Source organism: Abrus precatorius, unplaced genomic scaffold (assembly GCF_003935025.1).
Source record: "Abrus precatorius isolate BTA unplaced genomic scaffold, Abrus_2018 Scaffold11, whole genome shotgun sequence".
NCBI classification, from domain to species: Eukaryota; Viridiplantae; Streptophyta; class Magnoliopsida; order Fabales; family Fabaceae; genus Abrus; species Abrus precatorius.
In genome coordinates, this window is record NW_020874303.1 from 5480558 (window position 1) to 5497130 (window position 16573).

The 16573-nt window shown below is 26.3% G+C and overlaps 1 protein-coding gene across 1 annotated transcript; it reads right to left on the reverse strand.

Annotated features, from left to right (window-relative positions):
* Positions 1-8805: 8805 nt before the first annotated feature.
* Positions 8806-9452, reverse strand: LOC113855507 (WRKY DNA-binding transcription factor 70-like). Its single transcript, XM_027487150.1, has 2 exons — positions 9343-9452; positions 8806-9244 (listed from the first exon to the last, which is right to left on the reverse strand). Exons 1-2 carry the CDS (start codon positions 9450-9452, stop codon positions 8806-8808), a joined length of 549 nt encoding a protein of 182 aa, XP_027342951.1.
* Positions 9453-16573: the final 7121 nt, after the last annotated feature.

A 16573-nucleotide genomic window follows, 5' to 3' on the forward strand; every position in this document is an offset into this window, starting at 1 on the left:
GAAAAATATCTAAAATATCATATTTTAGTTAAATTTAGATTAAAAAACCAAAACCATTATTTTTTTAAATAATTGTATTGCTTTTTTAACAAATTATAAATTCTTTAAAGAAAGTTTATAGTCAACGAATAGAAATAAATAACAATGAAGTTTCAATTTGATATGTCAAAAATTAGAGTATGGTGATTATTAATATTTTTTTTATAAAATTAGTGATTTTTTTTTACTCTTTTAAAAATTTAACCTTATAATTTTTATTTTCGTTATAAGTTAGTTTGTTCGTTGTAACACTATTACATCTCAACAAAATTTCATCAAAAATTGATTTTTTTTAATAATTATTAAGATTAATTAAAAATTTTCTTTAAGAATTGTGTTATGACCAATATGTAAAAAACATTGTTCATTTTATTGATTAAAATATAAAAAATAATCACTACTCTGGTCAAACTTCATTTCTCAATACAATTTTGTTTATTAAATTTTTTTTGTTAAATATTTGGTTTATTGGTAAATTATTTCATACATTAAGTTATAACCAATATATTAAATTTTTTCACGACTTCGTTAACTAAAATGATAGATTATATCTAATCTTTATTTAAAACTTATTTTGCTTCAATCGTAAAATCATAATGTTTTCACAATGATGAATTTTGTAAGACTGTTTTTCATCATTAACATACTAATTTTATCCTAAAATTGCGTTATATTTTTGACCTATATACACAGAATTAATCGGTCAAGAATACTTAATTCAAACAAATATTTTTTTGGTGTGATTTCCGTCGATATTTGGTATTATCATAATAAATAATTAATTTAAAAATTAATAGAATTATTTGTGAACAAATTTAGAAAATATATTTGAAATAAACAAAATCTTGATCACTCATATTGTGTTAATTTTTTAGAAGGATTTTTATCGATTTTTTTAAAGTATTAATAATTGTTGTGTCCTAAAAAATATTTATTTAAAAGACACGTTCGTCTTGGTCCACGTGGGGTTATAAAGAATTGGTTCGTACGTCATTATTCAACCACGTGAAAATATGACAAAGTAAACGTGGTTCCAGCTTTATCGTACATTTGTCACCTCTTTATCCACGCAAATATACGGGGATGTGACGTTGTCGGATAATTTAATTTATTATAAATATTTTTATAATTTCTTATTATAAATATAATAACATATTATTCTTGCTCAAAGTTTTCCAAATATGAAAAATAACGTTTGAACATTTGTATATAATTTTTAAAAAAACAAAGGGACGAAAAGTATTATACTATCAGTTTAATGTTTTATAAATTAAATAAAAAACTATTTAAATTTAATTTTAAGTACATTGAGACTGTAACAAATATTTACATTATAACATCGACATAAATTATTAACTTTTATAAAAAATAATCTTCTAATTACAAATAAACATATACTCTTTTAATGTTACAACAAGCTTTATACGTTAATGCTAAACTTATTTGTTTAATTTATATTTGAAACATTTGATTTAACTTATGCTAATTTTATTTCTGCTCTGCCATTGTACTAATAATTGGTCAATCTCAAACTTTGTACTGAAGATACAATTATATTGTAATGTACTTAAATTTTATTTTCTGGACAAACAAAATAAAATAAAAATATAAAGATAATTATGCATAAAATTTGTCAAAAAACTTACAAAAATAATTATATTGTATTTTAACATGTGAACATTTCAAAACGAATATTAACTTTGAAGTAATCTCTACTTTATGACATTTTGTCTTGAAAGTGGGACAACAAGGGGACCTTTACATTATTGAGTTGAAGGTACATATTATTAATGGTTAATAATGGAGATACTTACATACCACCTCTCAACATTGGGCGCAAAAGAATGAAAAGAGTTTAATTTATAATTTTAAAAATAATTTTTCAGTTTTTCAAATAAATAAAATAATTTTGGGATGCAATGGAGAAGATTCGAGGGAATGTTCGATAAGATATTCTTTAAATTTTGTAAAAAAAATATAGGTTGAAAATCTTAAATTTTAATATTTAATATAATATTCTCAAAAATAATATTTGAATCAAATATAATATTAAAATATTTTTAAAAACTATTATGCAATATTTTTATAAAAAATATTAAACATGCTAAATATATGTTAATATTTTAAAAAAATATATATCTAAAACATAATTCTCAAAAATTAAAAAATTGTGCTGTCGTGTTGCAGGGTCACAGGGCAAAGGTACGATGTGTATATTATAGTTGACTGCCATTTATTTTGTCCATTTTCCTACCACCACTGTCCACAACCACAACTCACCAATTCTCTCAAATATCACAGATTGAACCCACGTTTTTAAATGTCTAAAATTGGTATCAAAATATCAATTATTTATTCATTTTAAAACACTCAGCTTTAATTAATTAATTAATGTAAAAATTATATCACAATATATTTTAAGTGGTTAACAATGTAAAAATGTTTATATTGATAATGTACTAAAATTAAATTTTTAAAAAAAATATATTTTTTATATTATTAAGACGGTTTGAATGTAAACTTTTGCTTAAAATCTCAGATCTTCAAGACAATTTATAATTCAATGGATCCATTTTTTTCATTTTAATTTAATATTTAAAAGGAAAATATATTGATATTATATTTTAATTAAATAAATATTAGCCATCACTGGATATTACAAATAATGGAATGGAGTGTATCTCACGTGCATATGTGTATGGCCCGATTTAAAATGAATGCTCAACGCTTTCTTATTTATTTCAGTTTTCGTTTCATCAATAATATTCAATGCTCTATTCAACTACTCGGCTGTAATGTGTTATAAATACCAATTTCTGTGATTTTTAATGAATTTTAAACATTCAGATTTAATATCTTTGAATCCACATTGAGCCATTTTACGAGAATTGTAAGTTGTATTATTGATAATTGAGTTTGGAATAAAAGGTAATTTTTTATTTTTAATAAATATTTCATAATTTTAATATATTTAATATATCAATACTTTATTTATTATAAATATTATATAACTCTAAATTTAAAAGTAAGCATTTGCACATCCTTTTCTTCTTTTCTAAAATTAAAATTCCAGCTATACCTTAAGAAAAATAAAATAAAGAAATAAATTAAGCTAGTATGATTTAAATCTTTTAAGAAATTAATTCTTATTTAGTAATATTTGGAAAAAATAAAAATTAAATAACTATCAGCAAGAGTGATATAAACTTGACACACTGCAGTACAGTTTTTCTTGGCCAAATCCAACTTTCGTTGTCAAGAAGAAGAGTTCAAATGAAATTTTGTTGGCAGAAGAAAACAATAAATTTTGTTAAAAAAAATAATATTTTTGGCTAGAAAAAGGAAATTTGTTAGTTGACCAAAAAAGAAATGAAATTGTGATTACGACCAAAAAGAAAATAATAATATTTTGTTGTATTTGGTTTTGGGCTATATTTTCTCAGGTCCTTGTCTTGTATGCTGTTGGGCTCATTTTTTCGGTTATTTCGGCAAAAAGATTGAAAATTTTATACAATAATGGGCCTAAATTATTTCTACTAGTGAGATTATAGTAAGTAAACTATTTGAATGCTATTAATATAAAAAAATAAAATAAATGAAAAGGTCAATAAATTATTATTATTTTTAATCACATTTATAACTAAAAAAAATGTTTTTATCATCAATGAAAAATAGATTATTATACCTGATAGAATTAAATTAAAAATATGCAATTTTTAAAACGTTAAAAAGTCACCTAACATAAATGAGAAAGACAATAATTTTTTATTTAAGATGATTTCTAAAATTAATTTTGTTTGAAAATAAGAACTCACATTTAAATGATAGATGTACATTATTTTTTATAATAAATTTATATTCAAAGACTTTTAAAGTATTGTTTAAGAAAACAAAACAATTATTTATTAAAAACAAAGTTTATATATAATATCAGAAAATTTAAAATTATTTGACATTTTTTTAAAATAATGAAAAATATTTAATAGAGTACATACAGTTTTAGAATATTTATTGGTACTATTTATCTGTTCAATAACTTTTTTTTTAATAAAATTTAAGCAATCATACAATATTAAGTAAAATTTATTGTTTTACCTTTAATCCACGAACAGATTTATTATTTTCCTACAAAATAAAATCAATTTATTATTTTGAGTAAATGATGGGTTTACTGCATAAAAGAAATACAATATAATCTCTGTAAAAATTCATTTCAATATATATAATTAAGTAAATTTTTGTATGTTTAAAGGACCAAATAATATTATTGGTCCATTGATAACAATTTCAAAGATATTATTTAAAACCAGCCGAATTATAGGACTTGGAACAACTTTGATTTCCTTCGATTGATATGTCCATCTTCGTGGTTGTTGGAATATTAAACAAATTATTTTGGTGATACAATTCTTCGCATAAGGTCATTTTTAAAAATATTCAATTGCCCAGAGAAAATCTATCATTATTCTGCACATTTTCATCGATAAATATTTTAAATATTTATATTACTGTTAATGTTGGACATGAAGAAATTTGTCTTGTGTATGGTAAGTGAAATACTTGGGCATTGCTCTTTATTAATTACAGTGAATACTTAAATATTAAGACAGTCGTCGTATGATATGAACTATTCATTTCTGATTATAACTCTGAGGTGTGGCAAAATCTTAATAGTACAACAATTTTAATATCATGATAAATAAGTGTTTGTTTAGTATCACGGTATCAAATTATGTAGCGGATAAACTCAATGATGAGGTTTATCTTTTATTGATATTGTGACTTAATTAAGTTTTAAATATTTTTTTAATCTAAGATTAGTGACCACAATGTGTTTTCAAGTTAAAAGATCTAAGACATCCTCATCACTCACGATTTGTGGCTTTCGCTAGCAGTTTCCGACATTAAAATTAATCACCCCCATCCACATATGACTCAATGAAAACCTCAAGCTCAATTAAACACTCAATATTTTAAAAAAGATTGATGTAAACATATCACACTATAGTTTATTGCAAACAATCAAACTTTTTTTTTTTATCATTCAATTTAATAATATTTGCATTTATAAAGAGTTTCCTTAACAGTAGTTTTCTTTTCTAAATTTGCAAAGCAAACTAATACCTTTCTACACACAATTTTTTTTTCACAAGAAATCAAATTCCAGTGCGATTAAGATATCTAGTAAATAATTTAATCATTTTTTAATATTAAAGTTTAATGAAAAGTTATTATTCTATTTGGAATTCTAGGGAATATCAAACAATGCAACAATTGTTTACGTTGATGTAAAGGAAAAATTTAAGGTGCCACGCCAATTAAACTTTAGTCTTATAAGCTAAGTTTATTAATTTTAATTTAATATTTTTCTATACTACAAGTATCTTTTATTAAATATATTTTTGATCAAGCTAGATAAAACTATTATAAATGACAAACTTCTTTTTTTAAGTATTTAACATAACTGCATTTATTGAGATTAAAACTTAAGATCATATATTACATTGAAACAATTTTTACTAATTAATTCACATGCTCTGTGTATTATTGATTTTTAACATTTGAAATTACCTCCAACTATTTTAATATATTTCCATCATTACGTCTCTTTTTATACTTCTGATATAGTAGATAATGACTTGTAATTATTTGAACTTCAATTATTACCATAAACTGACTTTTATTGACTGCACAAAATAATATAATTACAATTATATGATCAACGCTTTATGTTTTATCATTAAAAGGGTGAGTTACTTGGAAGGGTGGGAATGTGGGTTGAAATGTTAGTTGTGTTTTGTGGGGATATATAAATGATTGGAGACTAATTGAGTTTTCCTTAGAATCTTCTTCTTAAACTACACGTTATTTTATCATTACTGTACATTTCAATCCATAATGAGGGAAAATTCAATATCGCTGCAATGACTGACAACTTGGTGATTTAATTCTGAAAGCTACTGCACAACAAACCTACATGTAGACGATTCTGAGGGTGGCTGCTCTGAATTATACAATTATATATAATAATCTTAAGAATCTCTCCAGTATTTACGAGTTAAAAAAAAGGAGGAAATAAGCGTTCTAATTCGTAGCTTTCTTCAACTACAGTGAATTGCATGTTTTGTATTCTCACTTTTTTAATTAAGTTTTAGAACACGATATAACTAAACTCATTTTATGTTCGGACTTTGGGTGCGCAATATTGGGTTAACACTGATGATATGTTTCGTATTCACCTTGAATAAAATTTAAGGGATTGTTTGTAATTTTACTCGTGATGAGCCCCCAAGCTTCTTGTTCTTCTTCTATTGAACTATTCCACGAACTTCTTAGTATCAAACATAAATAAATATATGTACCGGGCTATAAATATTTGCCATATGAAAATTTTTAACTTCAAAATGGTTATTATAAATCAGATTCCGGGACCGAGGTATAAAATCAGGAGTGATGTGGTCAAGCCCAAGTGGATTGAAGGCTCTTGAGATCTAACTCACTAGTATTCCGATGTTAAAGTTGATGTATATTTCATCAAAATAATATGAAAAAGATAAACTATATACACACTTTTATGTAAAGCTCAAATGCAAATGGAGTTATAATTAAGATACAAAAGTTTTCTCCTGAGTTAAAATTTAGTTTGGCAATAGCTCTATATATAACTCTCAAATATTTTAAAAGATTTTAACATAAGAGGTATGACTTGATAGCAATGATCTTGTGTTGTTGGCACAATAAAGTATTGCATGTAGCATGTTAAGATGCTTAGTGAATATTGATCGTACGACATATTCAACCCAATGATGAAAAATAAGTCATACTTGATTTAATCTTGTTAACTATTAGTTTAAAATGATTAAACCTAAAATAAAAAAATTATCGATTCAAATACAATGGTCTAGTTTTACCAGGTGATAAAAAAAATCAGATCAAATAGTTAATACCAATAACATATTTTTCCATATTTTTATGTACTTTTTATCACAAGAGAAAATTTATATAAGGTTTATTAAATAATACATTTTATTCCTTGTTTAATGATCGTTTATGAATTTTATTCAGCAATTAATAATTAATAATATATAAAAGATAGATGTATTGTTAACGTTTATTTTGTTACACCTTTAGAGATGAACTCAAAACACTTAATCGAAAAGTAGACATGCATAAATATAGCACATAACATTATAAGACCATTAAAGTATTTGTTTAATTAATTAAAAGTACATCTAATTCTATTAAAATAACACCTGAAGGTAACTCAAATCTTGATTATAAAACATAAAAGTCTTAATTTTTAAAATTGAAACCCGTTAAAATTAATTTTGGGTAAGGAAATATTAGTAGATGCGATGAATCATAATACTCCTATTTGTATCTAACAAGTTATATCTTTTTAAAGTGGGATAAATATAAAATTTTTGTAATCATTTTTTCAGATTCAAAGTATGTAATCATCTTCTCATCCTCATCCTGGTCCTCTCTCTACATATCAAGTTTTTTTTTTTTAATATAAAATGTTAAAATTATAGATATTTATTTTAAATGTATCATATTATTTGTCACTTTTGAATGACCTAGATATCAAATTGCTAAATATATGTCATGTTATCGCAAAATAATAATAGAGATTATTTATGACAAAACAATAATAGAAATTAGTCTAAACAATTAAAATTAACGAGAATCAAAACTAGTAATTTATTTTAAAAATTAATATTAAATTTATTCATATTTATAAACAATTTTAAAAACATTATAGTCATAAAAACATATTTAATAATTTCATAGCATATTGTTATTTGAGTAGGCAAAAATTAATATATTGTATATTTTTCTTTTTTTTATTATATATGCATCTCAAAAATATTTTAAAATATAAATAAATACCTAAAAATACTCCATTTTAGGTGTTTAAAAATAAAAATAAAAATAATTATATATAATATAATAATTTTTAACTATTCAAACAACGAAAGTGCCTCAATTTAATACCAAAAGTATACGGTTTAGTCCAACTAAATTTTATGCCCTTAATAAAACTACCACTACATGCATACAACACTGATATCAATACTAAATCAACAAAACTTTGCTGCCTACAGATTACTAGATCAATAAAACCCACACAAGCCCCCTCTTTACAAAGCAAATATTGCCTCAAGAGTTACCCTTCCAAACAACAAATTCAATGCACCTGAGATCCTACAATCTATTTGGAATCAATCTTCACAAGGTAATGATGATATTACAATCAGCCTTGTATATGTACTGAGTTGAACCAAGGCAAATTATTGTTCATTTCATAATATATACAATATTATGCATGCAGATAATTTCTTTTTAAAAAAGGCAAATATTTTTAAGAAAATATCGGTAATTTGGTATATGGAATTTTTTATACACACACTTTAGCCTCCAAATTTGTTTTTATTTGAACAAATTAGTCCTTAAATTTATGAAACAGAACAATTAACTTCTAAATTTATTTATTTGAATAAATTAGTCCTTAAATTTATAAAACAGAATAATTAACTGTATATACATAATTAAACTCGGGAACCAGGTTGTGTGACAGGATAATTTCAGAAATAAATAAGTTTACTGTTTACTTTTAGCAACTAAAATAGGGACTCTCTCAATCACTGCAAGAGACTAATTTCTTAATTAAGGTAACTAAAATCCATAGAATTAAACCATATGCCAAGATCACCAATGCCTTGCTCTCTCTACATAAAACAACTTTTGTAGACCAAAACATGCCTAGCCATCAAAATTCAAACTGCTCCCATAAACTGTATCAAATTGAACAGATTCAGTGGATGATAGCACAGTACCATGCCTGGAATAATTGAAATCTAGTTCATAGTCACATAATAGGAGGTAATCTAATGGGGGTAATTGGTTTTGAACAATATGGTCATTCCGAATCACTTCCATATGCTCCTGTTTTGTGGATTTAAAATGTGATGGTGAAAATGGGTATTCTTCTTTGCTTAGGAAGGTGTTATTGAAGCTAAGGAACATAGAAGAGTCAGAAGAAGAAGCAGGTTCCAACATTATATCTGAATTTATAGAGCTATTGCAATTGTGATTGCCATAGTACGTTGTTCGGTACAATGGAGGGTCTTCTTGAATTCTCTGCACCTGTTTGATCGCTGGACAACTCTGATCATACTTGTGAGTGCATCTATAGTAGCTCCTGCACACATTCATTATAAGAATCATAGAAGAGATATACATATCATCAAGAAGAAAAGGAGAGGGCATAATTTGGAATTGAAGAATCAATGGATATACCTAAGGTATTTTGCATTCATTGTCATTTTTTGTCCATACTTTCTCCATGCATACCCATCTTCAGCCAGAATTGAGCTGTTCTTCTCCCATGTTGGTGCAGTTGATCTCATGAAGATGAAACATTTCAATAGTGAAATTCTTATTTGTTCAACTAGTAAGTATGCGATTATTTGGTTAACTAAAATCCACTAATCTTCTAACTAAATATTTATGAAATCAATAGCAATAAATCACAATTAATCCATGATTGTACATGTAATCATGCTTATTCAATCTGACTGACCTTTTCAATATGCTGTTAAATCTGCAAAAGAAGTTGATTAACTAAATGTATTTAGTTCGGTTAATTATATGGGGGCGACATAGCATAACTCTTTTGAACATGAAGTATCAAGGGAGTATTTTCAATTCAGCACAATGTATACTGCTAATATACTGCAAAGCTAAACCCAAAGACAAAGTTGGGCTGACCAAATCAGAACAAATGAAAACTTAGAGACGAAAAAAGTTTACGAAAATTAGAGTGACAAAATATAATTTAGTCTAAGGATTAAGAGAAAAGGACCGATAGAAAGAAATCCATAATTATTGTAGTCAGCTAATTAGAAATTTTATATCCTCAAGAAAGAATGACAATGAAGTTTGGTCTTTGATTTTTCTATAAGAGAAAAACACATATTACTTCGGCATGGTTGATGGAAATAATTAATCGTACCCCTTTGATTAGGAAGATTGCATCTTTATCTTTCTTAATAGAAAATGATATAGTTGAATTCTTAAAGGAGAGAACGAAAGGATCCATATGTAATAATAAGTTAAAAACAATATAATTATTACTTTCTCTTGTTGCACCCTCTTCATCTTTTAGCATTGAAGAAACTCCTGCAAGCCTCATCCTTATCCTCAGGCTTTGGGCATTTCGCATCTTCGATAGTGATAGGCACAACAACCTCATCGAAGACATCATTAATATCAGTGTTTAATAGCAAAAGGGTATTTGTGAATGATCTCAATACCTTGCTAACAAGATCTTGAGCAAATGGTAACATTAATCCTTCTTCTACATCTCCAAGGTGAGTGTTGGATTTATGAACAAGTACTTCAAGTAATTGGTTTGCTATGTCACGCCCTTTGATAAGCTCTTCTTCCATTGCCTTTCTTCCGTTTGAAGGTTGATTCTCCATTGCTGTTTTGGAAGCGCAACAGATTGAAGACCTGGTGAGAAACGAAGAAACACAATCCATTTATATTCAAAAAGCAGTTTACCAAGTAGCAATTTTAAAATCGTTGTTCTTCTGAGTCGAGACAAAAAATTCTCAGTAGGATAAAGGCTGGGTCAAGAGCTTAAGTGTTGTTTGAATGGCACAACCAGTGAATGATTGCCACATAAAGGAGAGGTTTTATTTTATTTTTTGATGGGTCCAGAATTCCTAGCTAGGGTTTAGTTCGAGCTATAAACTTAGCCATTGCAAGTTGGGACAACCATGTTCACTCAAATACAGTAAAGGTAAGTAGGTAACTAGGAAAGTACCCATAAGGAATTTTCGTTATCTATTGATGCTCAGTAGTCCAGCTAGCGTTAATATCAGAATAATTTTAAATTTTTCCAAGTTTTGTACAGTAAAGTAGTAAAATATTATTAAGATGATTTGTAGAAAAATAATAAAGCTCGTAAATATCATGATTTTATAATTCTACTACCCATCTTAAATATTTATTAAGTGTTAGTTATGCTTATATGACTTTAAATAGTTATATATAGAAACTAAAAGGTAAATTTTGTCATTGATAACGATTTTATTTATATCTGTCTCGATGTAATTAATGAGATGTGGAAATTTTATTTTATAGTTGACTCGATCTAATTAGGATTAATAAAATTCTAAAACAATCCTCTTTAGTAGGTGTTTCAAATTAACAGATCCCACAAATTAATATTTCATTACACCTTTGTTAACTAGTATTCTAAAATTATCAGTTAATAAATTAATAAATAGCTTTTTTTTTAAAATCACTGTAGTATATTGAAAATAATCATACATTGGCATCACTTTTAAATAAAAAAGTTTAAACTTTTAATTTCATAACTAATATCTTGAAAAACACAATTTAGAATTTGTCATAAATTAATTATAGTGAATTGGAATTAGATCTTATTCCTTTTTTAGAAAGTGATATGAATATATTGTTTTAGAGTTCAATACTTGTTCATACCACACATTTCCAGCAGCACTGAAGAAATTAAAAATCTTCACTTTAAATAAATTTTCAATTTTCTTACTTTATATGTCAAATTCATATCCTCCTACCTAATATGGTGTGTGTGTGTGTGTGTAAAGTTCGTGTAAAGGTCATATGAAACCTATATTAACTAAGTTCTAAGTTTGGCCAGTCCATATAAGGATCTATATACTGGAGTAGTTTTGGTCTTTTGTGGAAAACTTGTTATTTTTCATGTCTTGAGTGAGATGATGATGATACTTACCATTGTTCACTACGCCTCAAAATTTATAACTATCAAAGTACATATTTTAGGAAACTTCTGCTCGCAATATCCACTTCATTATTCAATATTAAACGAGCATATCATTGTGCAGGTTATGTTAAAAATATGCCTTGCACTCGAGAATGTCTTTATACATGTTGATTGCTGAATTAAACGCCTAGTGGATGATGCTTGGTTACCTAAAAATTTTTCAGTAACGAGCAGAAGTGTAGAGGATCACAAACTCCATCAGACCGTGCATCAAAACACTTTTTGTTAGTATATTCTCGTCAATCCTTTAGCTATGCCATATAGTCTTATTGTGGTCATCAAAAGTTACTCTTAAGTCCTTGTAAAGGTCCTTATTTAATTTCTATTTCTCCATCAATTTTGAACAAAGTCATCACTCAAATGTCTTCATTTTATGGTGGCCGGTATATCCAAACTAACGTCTAAATTAGAGTTAGAAATCTATAATGGAGTAACCTTTTCTCCTTTGCATGAATTATTTGCCTTTTGAGTCTACGGCTATTAGCAATCAATTAGCCAATCTTAATAGAAACATTGGATTTTCCTAATCTTAAACCGTAAGAAATAATTATTGGACATATATTTATGATATAATGGAACTACTTTTGGGTTTAGCTTTTCCTAAATTATAATTCACATGGACGGAGCTAAGCTCTTCCAAGAAGAAGCCACAGTTATCTGAATTAAACTTGCAAGACAAACATATCCAATCATGAAAATCTCGCTAATGAGATTGGCTCAATTGGTAACATAAAATAGGCTAATAAAAGAGCCAATGGAAATCTATATATGGTCATACTTTGATAATTATTTTGTGAGTATCGTTGTAAATTTTTATTAATGTTTGTGATATGTCTTGATTTTGAATTAGGGAAACTTAGCCTCCTACTAACCTTTGTTTTTTTAGTAAAAGAAAGACCGATGTAAATTTGATAACGAGATATTAGATTCTTTAGTTAGATTCACAGGATTGATCTTAATGACTTGTACAAGTGGAGTGATCGATTTTGAATCACATATATAATCATTGGTAATTACTTAAGTACTTCTTTCTTGTACTAGATTTTAAACATAAATAAAATAATAGATACAAAATCACATATAAGATAAATTATATTCAATATATATATATATAGAGGAAAGATCTTCTTATATTAGTGTAAATTTAAAAACTCTTATATTCAATTTAAGTCTTTTATTTAATTTAAATCTAACGAAGAGTCCCATATATATATATATAAAATTAATATGGTATTATTTATAAATAATGTAAAATAAAACTTCTGTCATATAATTTAAAATATAATTAGTATACTATTATGGAAAGTCATACTTTGATAATTATTGAAGTTTTTCTTAATGTTTGTGGTATGTATTGATTTTGAAGTAGGACAATTTTTTCTCCTAGTAACCATATCTTCTTTGACCAAAAAAAGGATGGATTTTGAATTATACATGTGATAATTGAGAATTACTTAACCTTTTCTCATACTAAATTTTAAACCCAAAATTAAATAATAGATAAAAATTTACACATAAAACAAATAATATTTAATATAACAATAATATAATATTATTTATAATGATATAAGATAAAATTGACAGACTGTCGTATAATTTAAAATTAAACTACCATATTATTACTGACAATAAACAATAATTATTAAACTATCATCAAGAATTTAAGATAAAAATAAATAAGGTTTTTAAAATTTTAACTTGACAAGGTGAGCCAAATATTTTTGAGACTACTTCATTTTAGTTTATTACCTCTCTCAAGTTGATCAATAAGTCAACCTCAATTATTTATGTGTAGCAAACAACTCACAGACTGCCAATTAATTAAGAACAACTATACCTAGACAGTCCTGTTAATTTCGACTATAAAGTGGAAGAAAGAGAGAAATAAAAAAGAAAAAGAAAAAGAAAAAGAAAAAGAAGAGACATAAAGAAAATAGAAAAACGAATATAAAATAGAATAAGTGTAAAATTATAAAAGCTGATTATTTAATATTTAATTATGTAATTACAAAAATTGGCATACCATAGGATATATGATCAAATTGTTGTCTGTTGTTTTGCAAAGGTAATGCATGACAGAAGCTCTGTGCTTGTGAAGCTAACAGACAGAATGATTTGTTATTATTAATTAAAATAACTTACCTAATTAAATGTTAAACGCTTAAATAAAATGCAAATGAAAAAAAGTTGATATGGTTTTATTTGTTTAAAACGACTCTTAATCATGACATCTTTCGTGTATAAATTTATGAGTTCAAACCATATAGTTTTCTGTTTTCCAAAAGGAGCTCACCGAAGAATTAAAATTAATATTAATGTAGTTACGATTAAATGAAAGCTACTAACATAAAAATAACATCATGAATTACCTCCATATCTTGAATTTTGAAGCACTTGCAACATGGTTCCAAATTTTCATAGTTTGTCCATGAGCAATCGGTCCCATTCATAGCATACATCACCGGACCGTTGGAAGGAGAAAAAGTAATTAGAAAGCTTCAGGGTATTAAATTTGTGAAAGATGATGAGATCACTATTCATGAACCGCAAGATCTTCAGCAAACGGTAGTACTCTTCTTCATCTGCACTTGTTTTGCTAACAAGTTGAATAAGTTGGTTAAAAGTCGCGTTCTCTGATAAGTGCTTCTGTGGCGTTTCTACGATCCAAAGGACCTCACAGAGCCGACCGGTTCCAAAGTTAGGGTTTTTTTATTTTTTATTTTTTCTTTGTTTAAAAAATGGAGTGTGACCCATCTCCTGCAATTAACTAAAAATTAAGAAATTAAACTTTTAATTAGGAATCTCGAGACATGTTCGACAATTGCAAGTGCTAAAACCAACTTTTCCACGCTCCAACACAATGTGAGACAACCAATGAAGCCCTACAACGTTTACAGCTAGGGTGAGGTCACGAGGATTGCGTAAAGTGTCTCCATCTGTGATGTTAGCCACCTCCAAGGCCAATTAATTATTGAATTAAATGTATTAGAAATAATTACACAAATTTTTTTCATCAGTTTCTTTTGAAATTAGTGATCAAAATATTTAAATCTCATTAGATTAATATATATATATATATATATATATATATATATATTAATTAGTCATCTTAATATTATGACAGACATGGCTCTTTATTTTATTAACATATTTTAACAGGTAAAAGACGTATTACTTTATCATAATACTTTTAAAGCTTCGTCAAAATTTCAAATTCATGCCCAATATCATACATTAGCATTTTTCCTATTTGCGTCAACCCTACTCTCATTGGTCATTTCCTTCCTTTATGCTCACACCATAACCAACTAAAAACGAGACCTTGTGGCAGTACCAACAATCTCAGCCATCTTCACCAACCCATAATCCATCAATGCAAAGCCTAATTGCACAATAACTCCACAGCTTCCTTCTACTATTCTAAAGGTCCTACCTAAATAACACAAAAATTCAAGAAAATTAACTCATAACCATTTTTCCTACATCCTACCCTATGGACCGAGCCCATCAGTCATGACCACCATCCACCAATGTTTAAATAACAACTCAATGAATGAAAAAATTTCAGAGCTTTTGCAAGTGTTTAACTCTTTCAATGGTGCTTACATTTTTTTTTGGCAACTGTTGTTGATGTTATCCGCAAGATTAATTGTATTTTTTAAGCATTGATTGAATTTTCTGATGTTTTTCCCTTTAATTGCCTTGAGCGCTTTGTTTACAATTATGATCCTATCAGAGGAAAAAAATGATTGGCAGTTAGTAGTCTGGTGGCTTATTAATCACTTATATAGTAGTAAATTTAGTGTTTAATAATGCTAGCTTTGATTTGACTGGTGTGACTTGATTAAATTTTTTCCATGATATTTGTCTGCAACAAGTTAAAGATGGGTGGGTTGGAAAATTTATTTGGTTGGTGTATCAATTCTTTAGAGACCATAAGGTCAAGAAGTATTATAGTCTATTTAAAGGATTATATAAGGGTTGGGATATTGTTCTCTTATATAAATAAAATTCTAGCTTTGCTTATAAAAAATATTCTAAAAATCACACAGTAATGGATAAAATATTATTTTGGCAAGCCTTTATTAAATTTATTTAGATATATAAAAACAAAAGAAGAAAAAAAGATAGTACAAAGTTTCATTTTTTTCCAATAACGAATATGCATTGTATGTGTACATACATACATATATATGTGAGTCAAAAAATTATAAACACACCCATGATCAACACTCAATTTTGTAATATTTTTCAGATTGTATCTTTTCCAATTTTATATTAGAAAATTATCTTTATTTTGTAGGAAGTTTATAATATTAAGTACATTCTTATAGTGAATTTATGATATACATAGAATTTAATATAATTAATCATAAGCTATCAACATTTAAAATACTTAATAATTGTAACTAAAACGTTTTAGTTAAAATTATAATAATAATAAGAAGAAGTAGTAAATGGTTTTTTTGTTAGGTTCATGTTTGTTATTCTTTTGACAGAATTTAGGCTCGTATGTTTAATTTTAAAAAATTAATTTTATGAGTGTATTGAAAATATATTTTAGAGATTTTTAATAAAATTAAAATTTGTATTTTTTATAATTATAAAATATTGTTTTTATTTTAAAAGATAGTTGTAGTTTTATTTTTTTAAAATTTATTCAAAATGGCTTCTCAAAATAAACAAAATATGATA